Below are 21,955 nucleotides of genomic sequence, written 5' to 3' on the forward strand. Positions count from 1 at the left end.
TCAGCAAATATTGCAGTTTTAAAAATTAGCTGTATTAAACATATACTAAGCTCCGGCCGAATACAAAATCCAGACTATCACTTGAAGTTTTCCTGTCATGTTAAAATATTATGTAATTAATTAGTTTTATGTTGACTACTATAGATGAGGTATAGAATTGCTTAGAAACTTGAGATAACGGGTAGCAACCTTATTGTACATTTATTTATTTGACAATTTAACAGAACTCTTGAAAAATGAACATTTTTTATTTGCCTGTTGATCAGAATAGTTTTTAAATACGTGCTTGTTCCGAATTGTGTACTGTTTCTTTTGGTTGAATCTTCTTGCTGAATCTGCTGTTTGTGCAAAATAATCCATATCCTAAATCTAGGTAATCAGCTTTTGGGTCTGAATAAAGGCGGATCAGCAGAATCTGAGGTATCGAGCTTACAAAGATATCTCAGACTCATTTCTTTGGAGCCAGAACATCCCGATATATTATCAAACAATGTTAGTCAATATTTTAATAAAATTATCCGTAGAACGTTTCTCATTCAGACTATTACATGAAGGATGGTTGCTGGTAGTTTATATTTGGACTTGGCTCTGATGGACTATTTATAAATAGAATCTACTTAGGAAAGTATGTAATACTTTTTAGATTTAATTTCTTCTAAAATTCAGAGAATATAAATGATTTACTTGACATGGGTTTTAATCTTATCACTGTTCTTAAAGCAAAAACACCTAGATTGATTAATTGGTATTAAATACCAATTAAAATTAATAAGCTTTGGTAATAAGTCACTGTATCGATGTGGTATTGGACACGACTTAAGTATGTCCAGATTTCAGTCCTACTTTCGAGGAAATGGAAAATGAGTTACAAAATAATATCGATAGTAAAAGAACAATTGGAGTATACAAAGTAGGACACGAAAATCATTAGAAAATTTATGTAAGTACAGAGCGAAATTGAACCACGGCGGTCACTTTATCATATAAAGGTAGATATCTGACGATCTCAGCAATGTAATAATCCTTTTCTGATATTTTACGGATTAACAAATTTCTGACCAATAGTAAAACAACTTAGCTTTACTGAAGATATGAATAACCTTGACGAATGAATTAAGTGGATAGTATCAAACGTGTGAACTCCAGGAAAACTATTGGCAGTATTTAGTGTTGCGTAAAGCTATCTTGTCAAGTCAAAATGTGCTGGTGGCTCTATCGAACAACGCTTTATATTACATGTATTCTTGTCTTAATTCAAAGTTACTACAAATGCTTTCATTTCCAGCTAATCGGCAAAACTCTGAGTATTTCAGTACTGAAGTACGAAATGTCGTTTATTTCTTATACACACACTGTAATGGACATGGAATTGAGATAACACAAAAAATCTTTTGATTGATATCTAAAACGACGCGAATTTCACTTAACTCAAGTGACTATTCATAACCTATCGGCTAAATTCTGCGTATTTAGTAACGTGAAAACATTCAATATTTTGTCGAAGCTTTGATCAGTAGAGGTAACTGGAGAAGAAACCTCTTCGTAGTTCATGTAGATGCTTTGACATGTTTTACCATAACAGGTAAAAATTCCAATTTCTATTTGAGACAAGTGACTAACTTCCAGATAACATTTGCTACGGGTCTTAAAATGGAGAGTGTATGAAAACTTCCTTACCAACTTCAAACTTATTCACAGAAACAACTTACGTAGAGTTAGAGAATACAATTATTTTTATTACTTTGAACTAGAAATAGGGTTAGGGAAGACTATTCATTTTTAAACCCGAAATTTCGAAATCGCCAAAGGAATGGAAGATTTATAACTAAAATATTATTGGTTTTGACTACGTTCTCCTTTGATGAATTATGCGCTGCTATAACCATGAACGGTGAGAAAACAACAGTAGGACAACGTGCTCCTGTTTATCATTAGCAGGAAACAATTGGACGAAATTAAACATTATGTACACGGAGAGAAATATGTTAAATGAGATCTGTCTTCAGACAAAAGAAGTAAGGAACTATATATGGAAGTCTGAATAAACTTTATCAGATAGAACTAACAATTCCATGGCTACCTCTCGCAAACAATACGATTAAATAAGCAAAGATCAACTGTATATTTGAGTGGGTCTTCTGACTTCAATTTTATTCGGATATTTTTCTTAAAAACAATATTGTAGATGAAGAATGAGCAGTTTAAATAACCAAACCAATAAATATACATTACAACGTATCGGAAATTGGTAGATAAAATATACTATCTGTAGAAATCCTTAAAAAAAAGAAAACCAACTATTTAATTATTGATAACAATAGAAAAACATCTCATATATGACGTATTCTTACATGAAAAGTAAGATTTACACAATATATATATATTCATGTATATGAACTTATTTTTTACATAAAATAAACGCATGGAATAATAAATGCTTAGAAATTACAACCGTCGATGGATGATAAATGTCACTAACAAAAAACCAAATATCCGAATTCATACTGAAATAAAAACAACCAAAACAGAAACAACGACAACATTGAACAGATCATATCTCATTCGTTTCCTTCTTTCTTTTTTATGCAAAAGTAAGTGTGTAAATTGATCAAATAAAATTAACATAATCTAATTTTGACACAATAAATACAGTTGGCTGATTAGTTAATCAATCCATGTATATTTTTTTCTTTATTGATACAACTGAAACTAAAGATAAGAATAAGTACAGATAAGGAAAATTGCACTTTCTACTTTTTGGGCAATCGTTTTTCCAATACATTAACATAACCAGTATGTATACGATGTACGAAATCATCATCTGTCTGGAAAGGAAAACAGCAATACGAAAAGTTGGTGGTTAGTAGCAAGGCAAACACAGAGAAGCATTTTTAAATATCTTAAACTTTAGTGGATACAATGAGCTAAGCCTGAGATATCATATCTATAATGAATATATGGTTTACTATTGAAATAAGGGACTTTCAAGAGGTAGTAAAGTGAAAGGTGGTAACAAGACACGAAAAGAAAGTCTAGAACCAATATAAGAAAATTTTTCATGAGTGTTTTAGAACGACCAAGCCTTACAGTGAATTAGTTCCTACATTTAGTAAGGACAATCCAAGCAAATTAGCTGGTCTTTTTTGATCCAATGAGATCACAGATATTCTTAGATGACGATGAAATGGAGAGCAACATTCTTTACAAGACTGAAGAGCTTGTTGATGAAATCAGCCTTCTGTTACCTGACATAAGTGAAATTAATCGAATCTAACCGAATAGATGAAATACTAAGGATAGTATTTGTAACACTAAACTTGAACCAGAAAAGTCTAACAATTAGTGCACTAATGAGAGCATTAAAAATGATAACTGATGTGGGAAAATGAGATAACTGTTTTAATTGTAGCACAAAAAAAATTTCATTGTAAACTAGTTCGAACGAATTTATTAAGGCCACAAACCAATTTAAGTAAGACAATCATTGAGACCTAGAAGCACTGTACTCTTGTTTCGTCACTGTATGGGACTTCACAATATTGCATAACGGACCCCAAAGACAAGGGTCGAACCCAGGACTTTGGTCTCACGTGCGAACGTTTAGCCTCTAAACCGCCAAGTTGGGATTCTATGATGTATCAGTCTAACTTCAACCAACCTACCATTGGATAACCACCCAGCGGTCTAGAGGTTGTACTTCAGCAAGTGAAAGTGAAGGTCCTGGGCTTGATCTCCGGTTGACGGGTCACAGATGAGCATTCCTGCGAAGTCCTATACTAGAACGGAACAACTGTCTAGTACTTCCAGGCTTTTAATGGTCGTCAAACTTAGATTGGTCAGTAATCTCAATAAAATTTAACAATTTTTTTCAATATTCGAACGACTTATATTAGAAGGAAATCTGGGTATTTCTTAATTATTTAATATGAAAAATTCAATGACACTTACCTGTAACAAATGAATTAGTGTTTCTCTTAACTGATCTTTCGAAAGATATTCACTCGTCGCTGATTTTTCTGTTGACGAGATGGAGGCTTTATTTTCTGAAAAAGGACTTGATACGGTATGTCTATCATAATTAAATTCGGACATTAATCCGGGGAAGATCGATGATGGGATGCCGGTCAACATGTCAGGTGTAACAAGTGTGTCCTCTCCTATGATCGTTTTACATTTGGGAGTGATATTTGAGGGTTTGTTTCGGTTAACTGACCGATTTGATGGTGAATGTATTTCATCAGAAAGATTGTCGTGTTGTTGACGGATATGCCGTCGTTGTTTACGTTGGCCAACTCCATAACTTTTGGGTAAACCACGACCACTACGGTTTTCACATGCCTCCTCATCATCAACATCATCCACATAGCCAGCATCATCACTAAGAAGGCGGCGATTTCGATCAACACGAGTATCTTTATGTCCTTGAGGGTAGCAGGCAGGAGACTCCATGGCTGACACATGTGATAAAACCTGGTCATCTGGAGAACTATCGTCTGTGGCGACAACTGTTTTTAACTCACCGGATACCTTTGAATGTGATTTTGGCCCATCAACTTTTTCAGGAAGCTAATGAAAGAAGCAGGGATAAATGATTACTATTATTAGCATTTTCAATTTTGAGTATGAAAAGTTGAAATAACAATAGTATTACAAAGTATGTGACAACGAATAATTTAGTCCACTTCAATCACTTGTTATTCTATTGGATACGAAAAAACACAAATTTGGGAAGAATATACATTTGTTAGGTATGTAAAAAAAGTGTACCTATATATAAGTTATAACGTAATACAATTTTCGGGCAGCAGTCTTGTAATATGTGGATTATGGGATGTCCAGCTCAATCTATCTACTGGACGAGTATATCCAAGCATTATTTATCCAAGAAATAGACTAAAAATCAAATACAAACATGTTCATTAAAGTCGTTAAATAACACATATTTTTCACTTTATAATTTCAGTACACTGATTCGGACAAATAGTTATAAATTAAAATGTGATTAACGGAATGGTTATCGTTAAGGAGAATAAACAATCACATTTTTTTCAACTACTCTGTAACTTAACAATGTCAAATAGGTCAGTTTAAATGAAAACTTCGATCATCGGCAGATAATGCACCAGTAGCAACATTACTAGGAAATAAGGTGGAAATCAAATACCTACAATGAAAAAAAAAGCATACTTAATTGATAATTATGCTAAATGGTATTTTCAGGGACTGGTGACTTCATCCTCATACCGTGAGCTACTACAAAAGTGACAAATTTTGAGTGATTAGCAAAACTACTCCATCCATACACCCGCCAATAAAAGTAACTTTACAGTACTAAGCGACATGGATATAAACTTAGAGAACAGAACAAATTCTTTCAGGGTGCTGTCTAGCTGGTAAGAAATCATACAAGATTAATATCTAAGCTTAGAGTTTAAGTGAACCTGAACCTACCTACACATCACACGAAATACAATCAGCTGTTATCTTATATCAATCAGATGAAGCCAATTTTTCGACTGAAATCCTAATGAGATAGGATTTCAACCACTATTTCATTATTGGCAAGAAATATCTTAAACTTACAGATATATGCTCCTGAAGTAATTGCTCTTCAAGTTCAGCAACAGAAATATGATTGACAATCTGAGATGACCCAAAACTCGGTTTATTCTTCCTACTACTTCTAAAACACGTAGGAATAAAAATTTGAAAACAAGTAAACGAGGTGATTACAACCTTCACCAAAGCAACTATTTAAATATGTGTAATACTTTTTACCGATGGGGTTCCTTATACATGAAGATAAGTATATCTACTGTTTACTAGAATTATGATCAGTACAATAAAACTAATGTAATGAATCATATAAATGTTGCTAGAAACTATAATTCATATTTTAATAAAATCCATGTTTTGAAGATTCCGTACTGTTCTAATAGTTCATTCTAATGAGTTCACCCCTATTCATAATTTTTTGATTGCTTTCAAATGTGCTTGATACAATATCTAAAACCAGTCACTCATTACACATTTGTTTTGACTGACTAAACATCCCAATAATGAACAAGGATAATAATGCTTCAAAATATATGAATATAATTTGCAAATAATCTCACTTGTTTGATAATAATCTATTAACACTGTGCTAACTTTAATGAACCATATTAATTATGTTGTTTTCTGGAAACCTGGATGGATATTAATTAACGATACAAATGAGTAGGTTAACTTAGACTGATACAATAGGCTAGTATATAAGTTCACTCAGACCTTCCTACTACACATATCCATCTCTCTTAAACGAACTAGTATATGAATGAGAGGTGATGATTAATTCTGAAAAGTAGACTAATAGACACATTTTTGTAATATGGATTCAAGTGTCCAGTGGAAACAGTATTAAAGACTTTGCAATGTCTTAGAATTAAAAACAACGACATAAATTTGTCCGTAAACTTTAAAATTAATCTTTAACATTGGAGAACAGTCATTTGAATCTTGTATTTATTATGAAAACCGCAAATTTTGTACCATATGTTACATGTGACGGCTTGTAACGAAAACTTTATTTTCTGGAAATGAAGCTTTGAAGGTTTCAAAATGTCATGAATGAACTTTCGCATCCAATTTACATGACCATTATCAACTACTTATTTAGTTTAGTTTACTTAAGTTTGTCACTTCAAATTGAGACCATGTTGTGATACATGAATTGAGCCTGTTATCCAAAAGTAAGGGGGAAAAATTAGTGTTTTCATCAAAGCAAATGTTTGGCAATAATATCCAAAAGTAAGGGGGAAAAATTAGTGTTTTCATCAAAGCAAATGTTTGGCAATAAAAAATAGATGCTTATTTAAGATCTTCCAAAAGTGACATCGGAAAAAAACTAGTGTAACCTATCTACAGAGTATAGGTTCATGCGCTGAGCTTTGAGTTACACTAGTAATACTACCTGGCTGCTCAAACCAAAGTGTATAGGGTGAAATTCTGACTGGTGAACTATTGGTTGAGAGCTGATTAATGTAGCCATTAGGCTACGGTTTCATATTCACTACTAATAGATTCAATATCTGCAGAAAAATTTACATGTATACTCTTAGAAATTACACAACATGGACAGCGTTGATAGTTAACACGTATATTTTGATATAGTAAAACATTTTACAAGCACGTTGAATACTGATAAGAGAAAGTCACTAAACAATTAATCATTGCGAGAATACTTAGTGTACAACACATATAGATAAACACGCTACTTACGAAACCCCGCTATCAACTGGTCCAGAATGATTGCTGAATGAATTATTTCCATTTGAAACTGGGAGATTGCAGGCTGTACGAAAACGTTGTAGTTCATTTTTGACGGTTATGTCTAAACAAGTCAACAAAAAGAAACAAGTCAGAAAGTCATCACTAACTACATATACACCAACAGTAAAACTAATGAATGAGACAAAAAAGAGGTTTTATTTCTTTTTTAAATGGAAAACGTTAATTCAAATAGATTTTATCTTACGTGATTGTGATACACTTCGATTACTCTGAAAGAAACAATCAAACACGAAAAACTTAAGTTATTAACTGATAATCAATATCTTTTGTTTGAATAGAGAAACAGTTAAACTATGTTGATTATACACATTCTATATGAAAGGAATTCTGGATTTAACGTAGCGTGCAATAGAACTCTAGCTTAGTGGTTATAATACCCGGCTTTCGGACCTTATTTTGTCTACTTTGATTTAAGTAACTAAATGGTATCTTTGCTCTTAAATTAAGTGCAACTTCTACTTGACCACTAAGTAACATTCATTTGTTTTCAAGAAAACTATTGCTGTTCACTGATCTACGAACATGTCTCTCGAAAAAAGTTTATGAGTTCGAAACCCTCAACATATGTTGGAGCCTCAGTAGCCATCTGGTGTTTCAAGCCCTGATACACAGAAAACGTTCATATCTTAGTAGCATGAGTTAAGAATACTAAACAAAATAGTAAACGAAAATCACAATACTAACGCCTGAATTAAAATCAGCTTCTGCTTTGTGTAACATGTCAAATATGCTTGGTCCTTCGAAATGATTAGATACATTGTCATTAACTTTGGATGGGTTTGAAGAGTTTGACTTGGAATTTTCATTGGACGCACGAACGAAATCCATTAACTGATTTAATCCTTTAGTAACTGTTTCTGGAGATTTGGGAGCAACCACCATAGAATTCATTACAGAATTGGAAGATTTAGATTTGGAATTTGTGGATTGGTTTGTAGGAGCTATCTTTAGTCCTAAGCCACCAGCGTCGTGAACAAGTCTATCAAATGAAATACAGAGGGAATAAGATAAACATTCTTGACAAATTTCATGTAAACATGCAGACAGAAACTTTGTATGCGTGGATTTTAAAGTATTGTGATCGAAAAGTAATTCAGTCAACTATAACATAGCTCAAGATTATGAGACGAGGATGATTAGAAGTCCAGTTTATTTGTGAACACATTCCAACTATGCGCTAACTGTGGTTCATGTGGGTAAAAAGTAAATGAAATCATGTTAAAAACAAGACTCACTGGATGAGGATAAGAAGTAGAGCACCAATAATCCAGTTTAACCAACCTAAACGATCTGGAGTGTCGATCAATGACTAAATTTGAGATTACCCCGTTACGGTGTGAATACTATAAGTACATACGCTGAGAACTCAATGTTCTGCTAAATGTTTAGTAAACAATAGAGCGATTAGTAATCATAAGGCCTTACTTATACTAATGTGATATCTTTCGATAGTGTAATAAGAAGAGGAAGATTATCAGAACTATGTGATATATTAGCGCGATACATTTCGAGCAATCTGATCACACATATACTTGTTAAGAACATTTATATTATAAAAATCAAAGGTCAACTAGACTAGAAATGGAGTGTAAGAGGAGACAAGGATAATAAAGAACTAATTTGAAAACAATTTGACACCTCATCACTCTGGATAATAAGCTAATATTATCAGGGTAGGTATAAGGTGAGAACAGACCGTTTTTCAATACACAAAGGGAGTATGAATTTTCGTGTGGCTAAGGCTTCAACAAACAATAGCATACGCCCTTTTACACTTTCTGCAACACCACAAAAGCCGAGTTAAATCCATATTATGACCTGTTTCAATTATGTGTTTGGCAACAGAGGATGATGGATGTTCACCCTCTACTCTTATTGGGTCATTTGATCTCACTTGTTTCTGCAACCATTTAGGTACATGTTCACACACCCTAATTTTGAGATCACGACTACTCCTCCTCATGTATGTGTGGCCACACACACATTTAAATTAGTAAACATAGTGGGATGTGACGCAATCATTTTCATGTTTTTTAGGTTTTCGATGAAGCATGGACCTTGTTCTTTCCTTGATAATGACCTTTGCTGCCTAATATGTCTTGTTAATGACTGATTTAAGTCTTTGTTTCAATAAAAGGCTATTTGAATCACCCTTAAATTGTAAGGTAGACAGGCTTTTTCTTCTGCCAAGGCTATAGTAGGTCTCACTGTACCACGAACTTTCCATCTATTTATGAATTTAAGGGGACAGCTTCGAAAGAAAGGAAGTAAAATAACCGAATGATTCAGTCTATCCAGCGCCCAAAGGTGTGACAATAAGTCTAGTGATTAATTTGAAGTATGTGAGTCGGAACAGGCATATTATCAATATTACTGAGTTACCGTGAAAACTCGCAGTGATGTGAGGACTATTGTTATTGGCCCACCTGCTTCAGTCAGTCAAAACGTAGAACTTCGTACGTAAGTATATCAGTTCGAGTTGCCATACCACATTAGCACAGAGATGCAATTGTCGATTCAAATCCCATATTTATTTATTTATTAAAACACACAAATATTGATACAAACGGGCACCAAATACATATGAGATTTGTGTGAGGGCTGTGATACTGCCCAGGTGCCCAAACTGGAGCAGGTGGTTTTCTTAGGAGGCCACACCCGGAGCCTTTCACCTAAAGGTCTGGTCCACAAGGTAGTGGAGCATCGTAAGGAGATGCAGTCCTACGGTAGTCAGTAACCAACGATTGGTTTATACTCCATTTGTTCCCTCAGGATACTGGAGACCATGTGTACCATTGGTTTGTAATCAGGGTTTTCCAACTCCCTAGGTGGACTTTCTGTGTCCATCAACCCGGTCAAAGCTCTGGACACTTGCTTTTCGTCCTCTCAATTTCTTAAATAACACCCCCGCCACGAGAAGGCAGAGACTGTATACGCGTGGCCGTGTGAGAGCATTTCGAGAGGGAGGGCCTTCCCCACTCTTGGCCGTACAAGGGCATTTGGTCTGAAGAAATAGTAAATGACCAGGCTAAAACAGTAAACGAACTGTTCATTCCTGACCCAGGGGAAAGCATAAGGTTCCTGATCTCAGTACCCAATACGTCATATGTTATATGAGATCTAGACTGATGAAGCTCAAATTCTATAAACTGTCAAGATAAGAACTAAAAACACTTCTACTGATAATAAAATCCTAAAGAAAATGAGAGATAGAATTTCTTGAGGTACGGAAGTAGATGAAATCACACATGAAGTAGGGGAACTAATTAAAAAAATGTGGATACCTACTTGCCAAGTTTTTCCGCGATGCGTTCACAATCGGAACCAGAGAAGAACCAAATTGAGAATATATCCCCTATATTATTGTTATGATAAGGACATTTATTATTTACCTTTCGAAGTCTTATATAAAAGAAAAGGGCAGTGTAGCTGAAGCTGTAAACTTGCAGTTACTAACTCAATTTGATTCAATGTCGGACTCTTACGATTCAGAATCATGAAAGCGAAAAACGGAACTTTCGATCTGGAAAAAATATATTAGTAAGTTACACTCGACACTTACCGCTTATATAGGAAAAATATGCCACCTGTTTTCGTTTTAGCCTAAAATTAGAGGAAAAGTTTGAATACGAAAATACAAACATTGATGTTCAATAAAACTTTTTACATCATACAATACAACTAACCTTGGTATCACCTGCTTGGTTATTCTACAATACGCAGCCAATGCCTTAAAGACAGTTATGATCAAATAGTAATGACCAACAAAAATTTCACGGCTTTAAAGATCGCTTTACAAGACCAAAAAGTGGAACAAAGAAAACTGGCGTGCAATATGCTCACCTTTTAGTAAACCGACGAATATCTCCCTTATTTTCTTGAGTGAGGTAAGTTCGTCGATGTTCCCAAATATTTGATGAGAACATACTTAGACTGGCACTCAAGACATAAGGATATCGTCACCTTCTGACCGACTATATTATGAAAACAGATATAATTCGTCTACCGGACTAGTGTACACACGATTCTTGGCTTGATAAACGTCTTACTTTTATTGACAGAGTCCCATAACCACTTAGTAATCAATGGGAAATTGCCAACCATTACAGTGGCCCTCTCAGGCAAACGGACATCTCATTTTGGTCAGATCAATGAAAACAAAATGACCCAATGAGATTTATTGCCTTAAAAAAAGTTCGAGTTGTATAATTGTCACTGATGGGCTTTTATCAAAAATCATGGGTCTTACTAGAATAATGTACGCAAACATACGGATTTCAGTAAACATCGTTTATATAAAACTTCACAGTCAACTATTTGCCGATTATTTGGGAGTGGTGATAGTTATATAGATATTAAAGGTATGTACTGAATACACAAAAGGCAGGTCAGGATTCAGCTTTATTCATATGGTAATGTATCTTACCACGTCAGAGGAACGTGGTCGGAATATTATAGGTTAACTAACTATTATTTAAGTGCAGTCCAATCACAACACCAACTGCAGTGAAATCGCTACTCATGGACTTGAAACAAGCCACAACCAGTAAGACGTAATAAATCAGGAATTTTTGGTGTACAGGGCAGGTGTACCTCGAGTTTCTGGGAATTAAAAGACATTTACGTCTTCACCGTCATGATAATGGAGCGGCTGAATGGATTGAAACAAGAATGTATGAATCCTTGCTGCAGGTATCCGGGAAAAAATATCTATTTTCTGTCAAGAGGGGTTCTTCAATGATTTTAGTGTCAGTTGATTGAGTCAAAGGTTCAGAATTGTGATTATAACTATATGATAAACAAAGCTGAAAGCCAGAATGCAATATTGCACTAATAAGGGTTGATAAAACTAGGGACTTACCCATGCATTCTTATCACTCTGAAATGAATACACATGAGCACTTGGAGACTTGTCCAGAATTTGTGTGCAGTACTTGTCGTACGTTTGAATCACAGTGAGGTTAAGTTCGTCCTCTTCCTTCATGTTCTGCCTGATATTTAAGTGAGCGCCGCTCACCCCTTGTGTAACGAAAGCAATGATATCATACTTTGCGCACTTTTTAAAAGGATTCTTGTTATTATAAAGATTTATTGGTGTTTTGTTCGCTATATTGAATTTGTAAAACTATTGTTATGACGACATGAAGCGCAAAATTTCAAACCGTTTGGTTACTAGATTACAAATAGCTCATAATGGCGGGGTTGGTGCGGCAACCTCAACGATTTACACATGAAGAATGGACGTATAGCAACAATTTGAAGTACCGTAGCGCGGAGAAGGAACGTGAAATATCACAAGGGCTACAAAATGAGTGTGATAGACTCATTGAGGAAACAGCCAAACGCACTGAAAAAACCCTAAAAGATGTGGAGAAAAAGTTTGGTAGGTCGTTGTTTTATGAAACGTTACATATATCAGATCAAAGAATTGCCAACGTTAAGTACTGGAAATCAGAAGTTAACAAGAAACTGCAGGATATTACAGACGAAACTGAAATATTGGATGAGTACTTTATCCGATTGAGAAAAACACTCGAAGCAACTGAAGAACCTCTTCACTTTGCTCAACAGTGTTTACTTAGTCGGTAGGTTTAGTAAAAGTTTATTGTTTCTACCGTTCCTCAGTGAGGGAAGAACAGGTATTGATCTCGTACACGACGACGCACAAATGGAGCTCATAAAAGAGATAGAAGTAATAAAAGGAGCTCAAACAATCTTACAGAGAACTGTTGAGCAAGCTAAAGAACAACTGAGGCAAGTTTTGAAATAGATATTTATGTATATAATGTACGTATACATTATTCTCATATTTTCTTCTGCATGATTCAAATATTTCCTAATTCATTTACTAATGAAAGACAGGATCCAGTTCTTTCTCATGAAACCTCTGGATTTTTGGTTGATCCAGTATGTTATCTACAGTTTTCGTTACCTGTCTAATGAAAACCGATATGGATATGAAGCGCATCATAAAGCGTTAATGCTCATGTCCTTTTCTATGGTGGATGGTGTGACACTAGAATCATCTATAGTGACATTTATATTCAATAGTTTTGTAGCGGCGTATTTTACCATGCTTAATTATAAGTATCCTAAATTTACAAGTATTGGGTTACGGCAGTCTAATGACAGTCCAGTTATTTACTTTGTATAGGTCCTTTAAAAAATGGTGAGACCCGTGGAACTCGTTATTTGTAGTGAGTTCTTTTAGCAGTGCGAAGTTCTTTTTTGTCCAACCACTTTCCGAACTTAAATAGAGGTGGGTTTGCTAGTCCCTTTTCTAGAATTATTTATACATTGTTAAATAAAGTAAAACCGATGGTGCTTTTCGACATGTTACAGAACTCTTCACTTATTATTTGTCCATCATCAAGCTTATGCTGGTCATCAGGAAACTAAGGGCTTAAAATGCCCCGTACCTTTAAACGTCTCTGTTGTAAAGCAACATGTGTACCCTTAAGTTAGCCCAATATACTATTTCTCAAATAACGTTTTCAGACTTTAAACACAAATCAAAGTATTGTAGCTGGGCTTTGCTTTCTCTTGTCGAAGAAGGTTTACTTCCATTTCTTGGGTGTTCAGATAATCTCTAAGTGCTAGTGCATTGCCTGACTGGGATGTATCATTCTTACTCTCTGGCATTTTCAATGTTTGCCGTATTGAAAGTATAGTAGCTAGCTAAAATCCATTTGTTCGGTTGAAGAATTCCGACTCATTACTCAGTAGGACTATCACGCTTCCTTGTCTATCAGTTCCAAGAATTCATGTTGCTGCTTCATTCACTGATAAATATAAACAGCCTGTCTCCTTGTCGAAATTCAAGATAGACCCAGTCATATCCACTGCTGTCAAACTTCCTACATTTAGAGTGGCATGAAATTCATGCTTTTGTCACTGTCTGTATAACAGTGGAATGTCTTGAGATTAGTTCTATGACTGAAATATTACAGCAAAAGCCGAGAAAGTGCACTAAACGTTTATTGGTCTATGGGTTTACACCTTTCACGTTTAGTTACTTTCTCATAATACATAGTTATATGTATATACTTTTTTTCAGTCTTCTAAGCGATCGCTTAATCTGTTAACTATCAGGCTTCCAACATAAGACAATCTAAATAATTCAACTTAATTCCTTATATGTCATAAAAGTTTATATTGCACGTAACAGATGGAATAAATGTAGAGACCAAAATAATCTTTTAACTACTTACAGTGAAATGTATAGGTGCATTCACTCAAGTTATTGGAAAACTGCAGGTGTAGTGAATAGTTAAAAATATCTTGGAACGAACTTATATTAGCGACTAAGTTATATCCTGCCCCTTGAGGTAGTCGACCCATATTTAAATTTTCGCCACTGAATTACATACACTAGAAATAGAGTTGTTACCAGTCGTGGTAAGTAAATGTAGAGTAAGTGAGTCTTCTAACAACTAATTTATCAAATTTGACTAGTATCTATCGTTAAAACTGCAAACTAATCTGCTATTCAATGTACTTAATTAGTTATAGTTTGAATGTTTCTTAAACACTTGAATTTTTGGTACGAAAAATGCTATCAGTCTACTACTCGCCAATAAAATCACTTTCCATAGCTCCAAGTTTGTTCAAGTTGCTAAATTTATCATCAGCGTAAAGAAGGAGATTCAATACTTGGTAAACACGGAACTCTTACATTGACTAAGTATCTTGTTCCTAACGATTATAAGTAGAGTTGTTATAAATATAAAATAGTGTAAAAGTCACCTAGTTCACATTCCTGTATCGCATCTGTTAGGTTTCTGAGGAACTCACCCATATTACTTCCAGACATTTATACCTCTTAAACTGAAGACTTCAAACTACACGAATTCACTTCGATTGGATGGTTTTTTCGTACTCAAACAAAACATCACCTAATTATATTCACAATACAACACGAATGGTTTTCCTTAAATAACATATCTAGTAAAAACTATGTAATATATGTGAGACATCGGTAAACCTTATGGCTCAACTTAGTTTTTATTAGTTGGCAGTTACAAGCTTAAACTATACCCCTATTAAGTTAGTTGGAAAGTATCACTAAAACTCGCATAAAAATATGACTTTAAACGGATTATAAAAACTTACACTTTGTTATTGAGTTGCACATAAGTTTTTTATTTATAAAAGATGTAATTAGTTATAGATTATTCTGTTAAAATTATGGTAGATATTGCAGTAACTGATGTTTTCTGCTGGATAAAATCTAAAAGAAAAAAACTTGTTGATCGCTTTTGAACATAATTCTACAATCCGTTTGTAACGTGATTCACCACGATCAATATTATGTGTAGCTTTCTAGACTAACAGTGTCCATTATCACAAGAGAATAATAAGTTGGGGAGTAACACCATTTTTTGTTCAAATAAGACTGCGAAGCGTTGGATAATGTTAGTTTCCATGACGTGATCGGTTAATTCAGAAACAAAAGTAGATACTAACCAAACCACCATAGTTTGATTTCACAATTTGTCATTAGTATAATAACTTTAAATTTTGGAAGTGCACAGTCGAATTCAAATATTACTTAGTTGTAATAACTTAAAGATTTTGGAACTAAAACGAATTATTATCTATAATTCAACTGTTATTTGATGGAAACATTTAATAATGAGATCAGGTCAATTGATTTTAAACTACTCTACAAAGTCATTTTTTTGTCAAAACAATAACTTAAATAAATATGAAGTAAACTCTTTATAACTATCACTTACGTTATCGTAAATGAGCACTCTATAATTGTATGTTTGCTTTTTCACATTATGGCAACGATATTATTTCAAGATGATCATATAAAATTATCTATTAGTAAACATTATCATATGATATATAAACCTAAAACTACGTATGCTTCTAAAAGTCCTTAATTTTCGATTAATAAATCTTTTCTTTTGATGTATCTTTTTGATCATATGAATTAGGATTACGAAAAACTTATTTCTTGACCTGGTATTCTATATTCATTTAACCATATGTATACTACTGGCAAAGTAAATCATATGAACATGATGAAGGATTATTAGATTAGTTGTACTTTTCCATTAGGATAATTAATTTATTTATTAACTTTTGTTTATATGTTTGTGACTTTATTATAGATATTATAAAATGAGTATGCGATATAGTTTTAGCGTTAACTTTTATTCATAGATGAATGTTGTAATAAAATAGATATACCATAGAGGTTCCCAGATCTGTACAAAACCTGTTATAGTAGCTGCGAATTTATCATCACTTGATAATGAAATAACGCTTGTATTGTATTAGAATTACGGGTAAAGTGTGCAGTCATGTACAAAATATTTATCATTTGATGCATATACCATGTGAAATTAACAGCAAGGTAAATAACAACGTGAATATTCTACTTTTAATTATAAGAAATATTATAGACTGTGTTTAACTACGTGTACCGAAACTTGTATACTATCTTAATTGATCAACATGACAATAAGCACTCACGATATATCGATCGACCACATCCATATCTTATGATTGTTTTAGTCATTTCAATGCCTAAGTGACTTTTCCTAATGGCTATAAATTTGTAGTATTGTTTTCCAGTAATAATATCTTTCGTAAATACTAACAATATTCCATATATGAATTTGTGGTTTAATGTTGTTAACACTTGACTTGTAGTCTCTAAGTCTCAAGTTTCAGTCGAATTTGTTTGTATTGCTGGAGTAGGTTATAGGACAGTAATGAACTTTACGAACATTAAAATAAAATGATTTAACAGTTTATATCACTTGAATCCAAAAACAAGTTTCCAATGAATCAAATCATACTACATATGATCCTCAGGACAATATCTTCAAAGAAGAGTTCTAATGGTTTTCCGCTTTAATATTCTGTTCCGCTCCCCCAAACAGATATTTCCATTTATACTAAATGTTTTTCTTTGAAAATCCATCAAATATTTCACAATTTCGTTATTTATACATTAATTCAATGGAAAATCGATCTAAATAAGACAACACTTAGCTAACATGTCTAATTTTTTTTTAATATTCATTACTTTTATGCATCTAAAATGTACCAAAGTATTATATTTAAAAAGTAATTTTGAATAAATTGAGCATTGGGTAGATTGTTATAAACAAATAATATATTTGTGATATACCAATAAGTAGAAAAATTAGATTTTCTGACGTTTCGTGACTCAGTGTAAGTCACTTCTTCAGAGAATAAATAACCAAATTAACATTTTAGATCAGAAGGGGTTTTATGGAGATTTAGTATTTTCATAGTTGAAAGCGTGAGTCAATTGAAGCTAAACCACCAAGGAAAACCTGGAAGCACTGGACGGCCGTTTCGTCCTGTTGTGGGACTCCTCAGCAGTGCGCATCCACGATTCCGCACTCGCGAGATCCGAACCCAGGACCTACTAGTCTCGTGCAGTCTCTCATGGATGCGCATTGCTGAGGAGTCTCACAATAGGACGAAACGGCCGTCCAGTGCTTCTAGGTTTTCCATGGTGGTCTAGCTTCAATTGACTCATGATTTCAACTATATAATAATTAAATGTTTACCACTAAAGAGTAATAAATATCAACATAGATTTTTCATTCCTTAAAATTAATTCTAGTCATCGTTAACTCACTGCCTTTTAAATTGTAGATTAAATCGTAAAGCAATTTACAATATGAAAAAGGACTCTTCTGATAAACTACAAGCACAACATCTTGATGAATATGCTCTTAGTTTAAAGCCAACTGATGAATTACTATCTGGATCTACTAATGTTCCAAAAATCGAGCCAAAGTAAGTTTACAAATTAATAATAATAAGTGAATTTAACTGATTGGTGATTATTCGTTGATGATTATTACACAAGGGAAACTAAAATGAAATACTTGACTTTTCTAGCTTTTTATGATCATGGAGTGTTTGGAACAATAGGACGCTAAATAAATTTAACAAAACACTTTGAATCTGGTTCAACAAATAAACAATTGATTTTTGAAGTATGTAGATAGTCCCGCCATCTATTTTTCTGAAAATGGAAATCTCCCGTGAATATCATTTTAACAGACAACAAAAATTATTCAATATATCATCAAAAATGTTTAACCTGGCATGGGTATGCATCACAATGCGTTAACAAAGTGATGGAAAATTACTAAGATATAGAAAAAAGAACTGTCAAAACAGCAGTGGTACGTGTGGTAATAAAAACTAAACTTAAAAAATCTATTGGAGGAGAAATGGATGAAATTAACGGATTCAAAACATAAAATGATTTTAAAACTTAATATTTAGAGAAAGACAAACAGTGAATCCATGTGTCGCGTATTGTGATTGCTTTTGATTCACTTTATATTGACTCTTCTATCGCCAATTAGAGTAACCCTAACTAGATTGTTTCCACATCTAAATGCAGCGCCTAATAATAATCCCATCAATCACTTGATTTGATGCCAATAGTACTCTCAAGTATAGACGTGCAGTAAATTTAGCATACAATTTTTATTAATCCATTCTATCATTAATTTATCGCGTTACATCAGTATTCAACTTTTCCAAACGGTCTTTTCTAACATCCATTTTTTAAACTTATCTATAATTCATGAATAGTTTAAACATGCCTTCTGAATACATCTTTCAGTTCCTTTACTCCAGAAGAATGGCAAACATTTTCAACTGCCTCAATAGAAAATGGGGATAAACAATTGCAAAATTCACATGAATTAAGAAGCATTGTTGATGGAATTATACAACAAGTTGCATCTGACATAAAACGCCAAATTGAAGCAACTAATCGTGCTTTGAACAAAAGAATTTCAGAAACCCGAAGCTCTAAAGCTAAATTAGAAGAATATTTGAGTGCAGTAAGTTGTTAATTTCCTTTAGTTCAAGCAATCACCAGCTAACAGTTTACAACAACTGCTTTCCCAAATTCAAATAAATGACGTAAGAGAAACGGGTATTTAGAGTCAACATTAAAAAATATAACTTCTACACCACGGTCTATTTTATCAAGATCCCTTTCTAAATTTTGAAAATAGATCAATGCTAATTAGCTGAAAAGTCGATGACACTAACGATATTCAGATATTATTTTAAATATGATGAGCCTGAATTTTGTGTTAAGATAAAGCTTAATTTTTATGTTGACGGCCTAAACTACACATTTACTTTGCATTTTCTATGTCAAGCTTTTATTTTTATGACCATATGTAATCAATCAGCATATGCATTTAGTGTAATTCATAGCTTCTCATTATTCAGTTGAAAAAAATTAAATAAGCAGGATGATTACACTAAAGTACGGAGTTTCCAAGCCTTGTATATTTAAGTACCTCAGTTTCTGTACTAAGATAATTGACATTACAAATCTTTAAATCGAATTAAATCAAATGAGTTAAAGTTCTAACTCACAAACTAACGTTATGGTTTTAAGTGATTTGATATAGTATCAAATCAACATCATTTGCGTAGTACTTCCGTTTACTGACTATAAATATTGATTAATGCTTGCTTAAAACGAGTTGACTTCCCCACCATCTCCAATACGCGTCATGTATGCTTCGCTCGCTAACATTTGCTCATGTGCTTATAACCTCCTGGTCTGCATCATTCATCAATAAAAATGTAGTTGCCGCTTTTAAAAAAAAAGGTAGTCAAGGTTAATAAGCGAATAATTAACAAGATCAAAATATGACTCATAATGGACAGGCGAATTGGCTTGGCCAGAAACTAGAATAAAGTATATGGGCTTAAAATATAAACCGATACTACAATATAATGAAACAATGCTACTTACTTTATAGCCTCTCTGATCCATTTAACTATTCGATAACACAGTTTCATTGTACAATTTATCCGATCAACTAGCTAATATACAGTTATTTCCCAGCGTAATGTGTTCTTTGGCCTTCCTCTTTTCCGCTTCCCTTCCGGATTCCAAGTTAGGGCTTGCCTCGTGACGCAGTTTGATGATTTCCTATCCTGTCCTATCCAATTCCAACGTCTTTTCCTAATTTCCACTTCGGATATATATATATATATATAATTTACACAAGTTAGTAAATTATTTTTTAATTGAAATAGATTTTCTCCATCTATTCACTTTAAGATTATCAAAGAAATTTCAAATATGGAAGATACACTCCATGAATTAGAAAAGGCTATCAAAGAAAAAGATGGTGCTCTACGTCTAGCTGGAACTCGTTTAGGTATACGTAAAGAAAGACCAAATGTTGAATTATGCCGAGACCCAGCAAATTATCGGTAAGGATATAGAATCTCAAAAGTGAATTTAAATTTCCATTAGTATCTTCAATTATATCTATGATTTTCTGAGTTATTTTAGATTAATACACACATATACACTCATCATAAAACGCATTAGTGTAAAGGGTAAAGTTTTTATCAATAAATTAGCACGCGAAATACTTTCAAGCTTAACTGTATGATAATGACATTTTTAGGCACGGTAAACATAATACTGTGAGTTGGATATTTTTCTACCTATCAAATAATCTAAGATCAATGGTCGAGAGTTGATGCTGTTTAAATCGAAGCCATTGAAGGAGCCGTGTTGTAACTGAATAATATAAGTTTTTCGTGTCCACGAGATAACACGATAATTCTATTAATCTATCCATTAGATATAGACTGGACAACGTTATTCTAAAAATATACAATCAGATTATAAGCCACAAGCAGTTCATGCCTAGTAAATCCAGAGTAGAAATCAGTCTTCAAGTACTGGTAAACTGTTTTGTAGTTAACTTAAAAATTCCTGTTTGTCTTCAGTTGGTGTCCAATCACAGCTCGCTATCACACGAAACATCCAACTCCCAAGTGAAAATATACGGATACACTTTGTATATACTGAGAAGGCAAAGTAATCCATAAATATGTTTCTCACATTTTTAATTCTGAGGGTAGTATTATGTGACCATTACATTTATTTAAACATTCTTTAGTGTGAATTTAAATTAGGCCCACTCTTTATAAAGAAGGTAATATAAACTTTCTCTTTGTTCAGTGATCCCATCTAGTATCGACTTTTAAAATTTTCATTGAAGTGATTACGTGAACAAAGTTTAATAAATTTACCACAAATTCATTTCTTCCTTTTTGTAATATCTTTGCTTTACTAGACTAATTCAAGAAGTAGAAGAAACTAAACGCGATGTTGAACAACTTAGACAAAGGTTACATGCAGCACATGACTCCTTGAAAGCTTTATGTCGTCGTCAGTTGGATTTGGAGGAAGAAATTCAAATTAAGGCTGCAACTTTGTTTATTGACGAAGTACAATGTATGGGTATACGAGAAAGTATAAAATTTAGTTCATTTTAAATTACAAAATATAAACGTATATGTACAATGTAACTAGTAAGTTTTCATTCAACAAAACCAAGAATAAACACTACTTAGATATACTGCCAGTAATTAAATAGATAGATGTAAATCATTGGTTATTTGTAAATCAGTGAACGAAACTTCTTGTGATAAATATATTCTTTTATTGGCTTTAACAATAGGGCTTTCATGATATTCTTCTTATATCCGTTAATCAGTTACGAAAGGATAACTGTGTTCTTTTAAATTAAACATAAATACTTACTTCTGCTTTTAAAAG

General features: G+C 33.3%; 2 protein-coding genes across 2 annotated transcripts; one reads left to right on the top strand and one right to left on the bottom strand.

Annotated features, from left to right (window-relative positions):
* Positions 1-2,750: 2,750 nt before the first annotated feature.
* On the bottom strand, positions 2,751-12,358 carry Smp_165960 (dcp1 related; the record flags this gene model as incomplete). Its single annotated transcript, XM_018793507.1, has 8 exons — positions 12,194-12,358; positions 10,895-10,935; positions 10,725-10,855; positions 10,621-10,687; positions 8,017-8,311; positions 5,584-5,736; positions 3,949-4,566; positions 2,751-2,825 (listed from the first exon to the last, which is right to left on the bottom strand). Exons 1-8 carry the CDS (start codon positions 12,314-12,316, stop codon positions 2,751-2,753), a joined length of 1,503 nt encoding a protein of 500 aa, XP_018648012.1. The 5' UTR covers positions 12,317-12,358.
* Positions 12,359-12,525: 167 nt separating this feature from the next.
* Positions 12,526-21,672, top strand: Smp_165950 (putative tektin; the record flags this gene model as incomplete). Its single annotated transcript, XM_018793508.1, has 7 exons — positions 12,526-12,715; positions 12,752-12,917; positions 12,958-13,086; positions 17,980-18,123; positions 18,968-19,190; positions 20,438-20,592; positions 21,471-21,672. 7 exons carry the CDS (start codon positions 12,526-12,528, stop codon positions 21,670-21,672), a joined length of 1,209 nt encoding a protein of 402 aa, XP_018648013.1.
* Positions 21,673-21,955: the final 283 nt, after the last annotated feature.

This window comes from Schistosoma mansoni, chromosome 1 (genome assembly GCF_000237925.1).
Source record: "Schistosoma mansoni strain Puerto Rico chromosome 1, complete genome".
In the NCBI taxonomy this organism is placed as follows: Eukaryota; Metazoa; Platyhelminthes; class Trematoda; order Strigeidida; family Schistosomatidae; genus Schistosoma; species Schistosoma mansoni.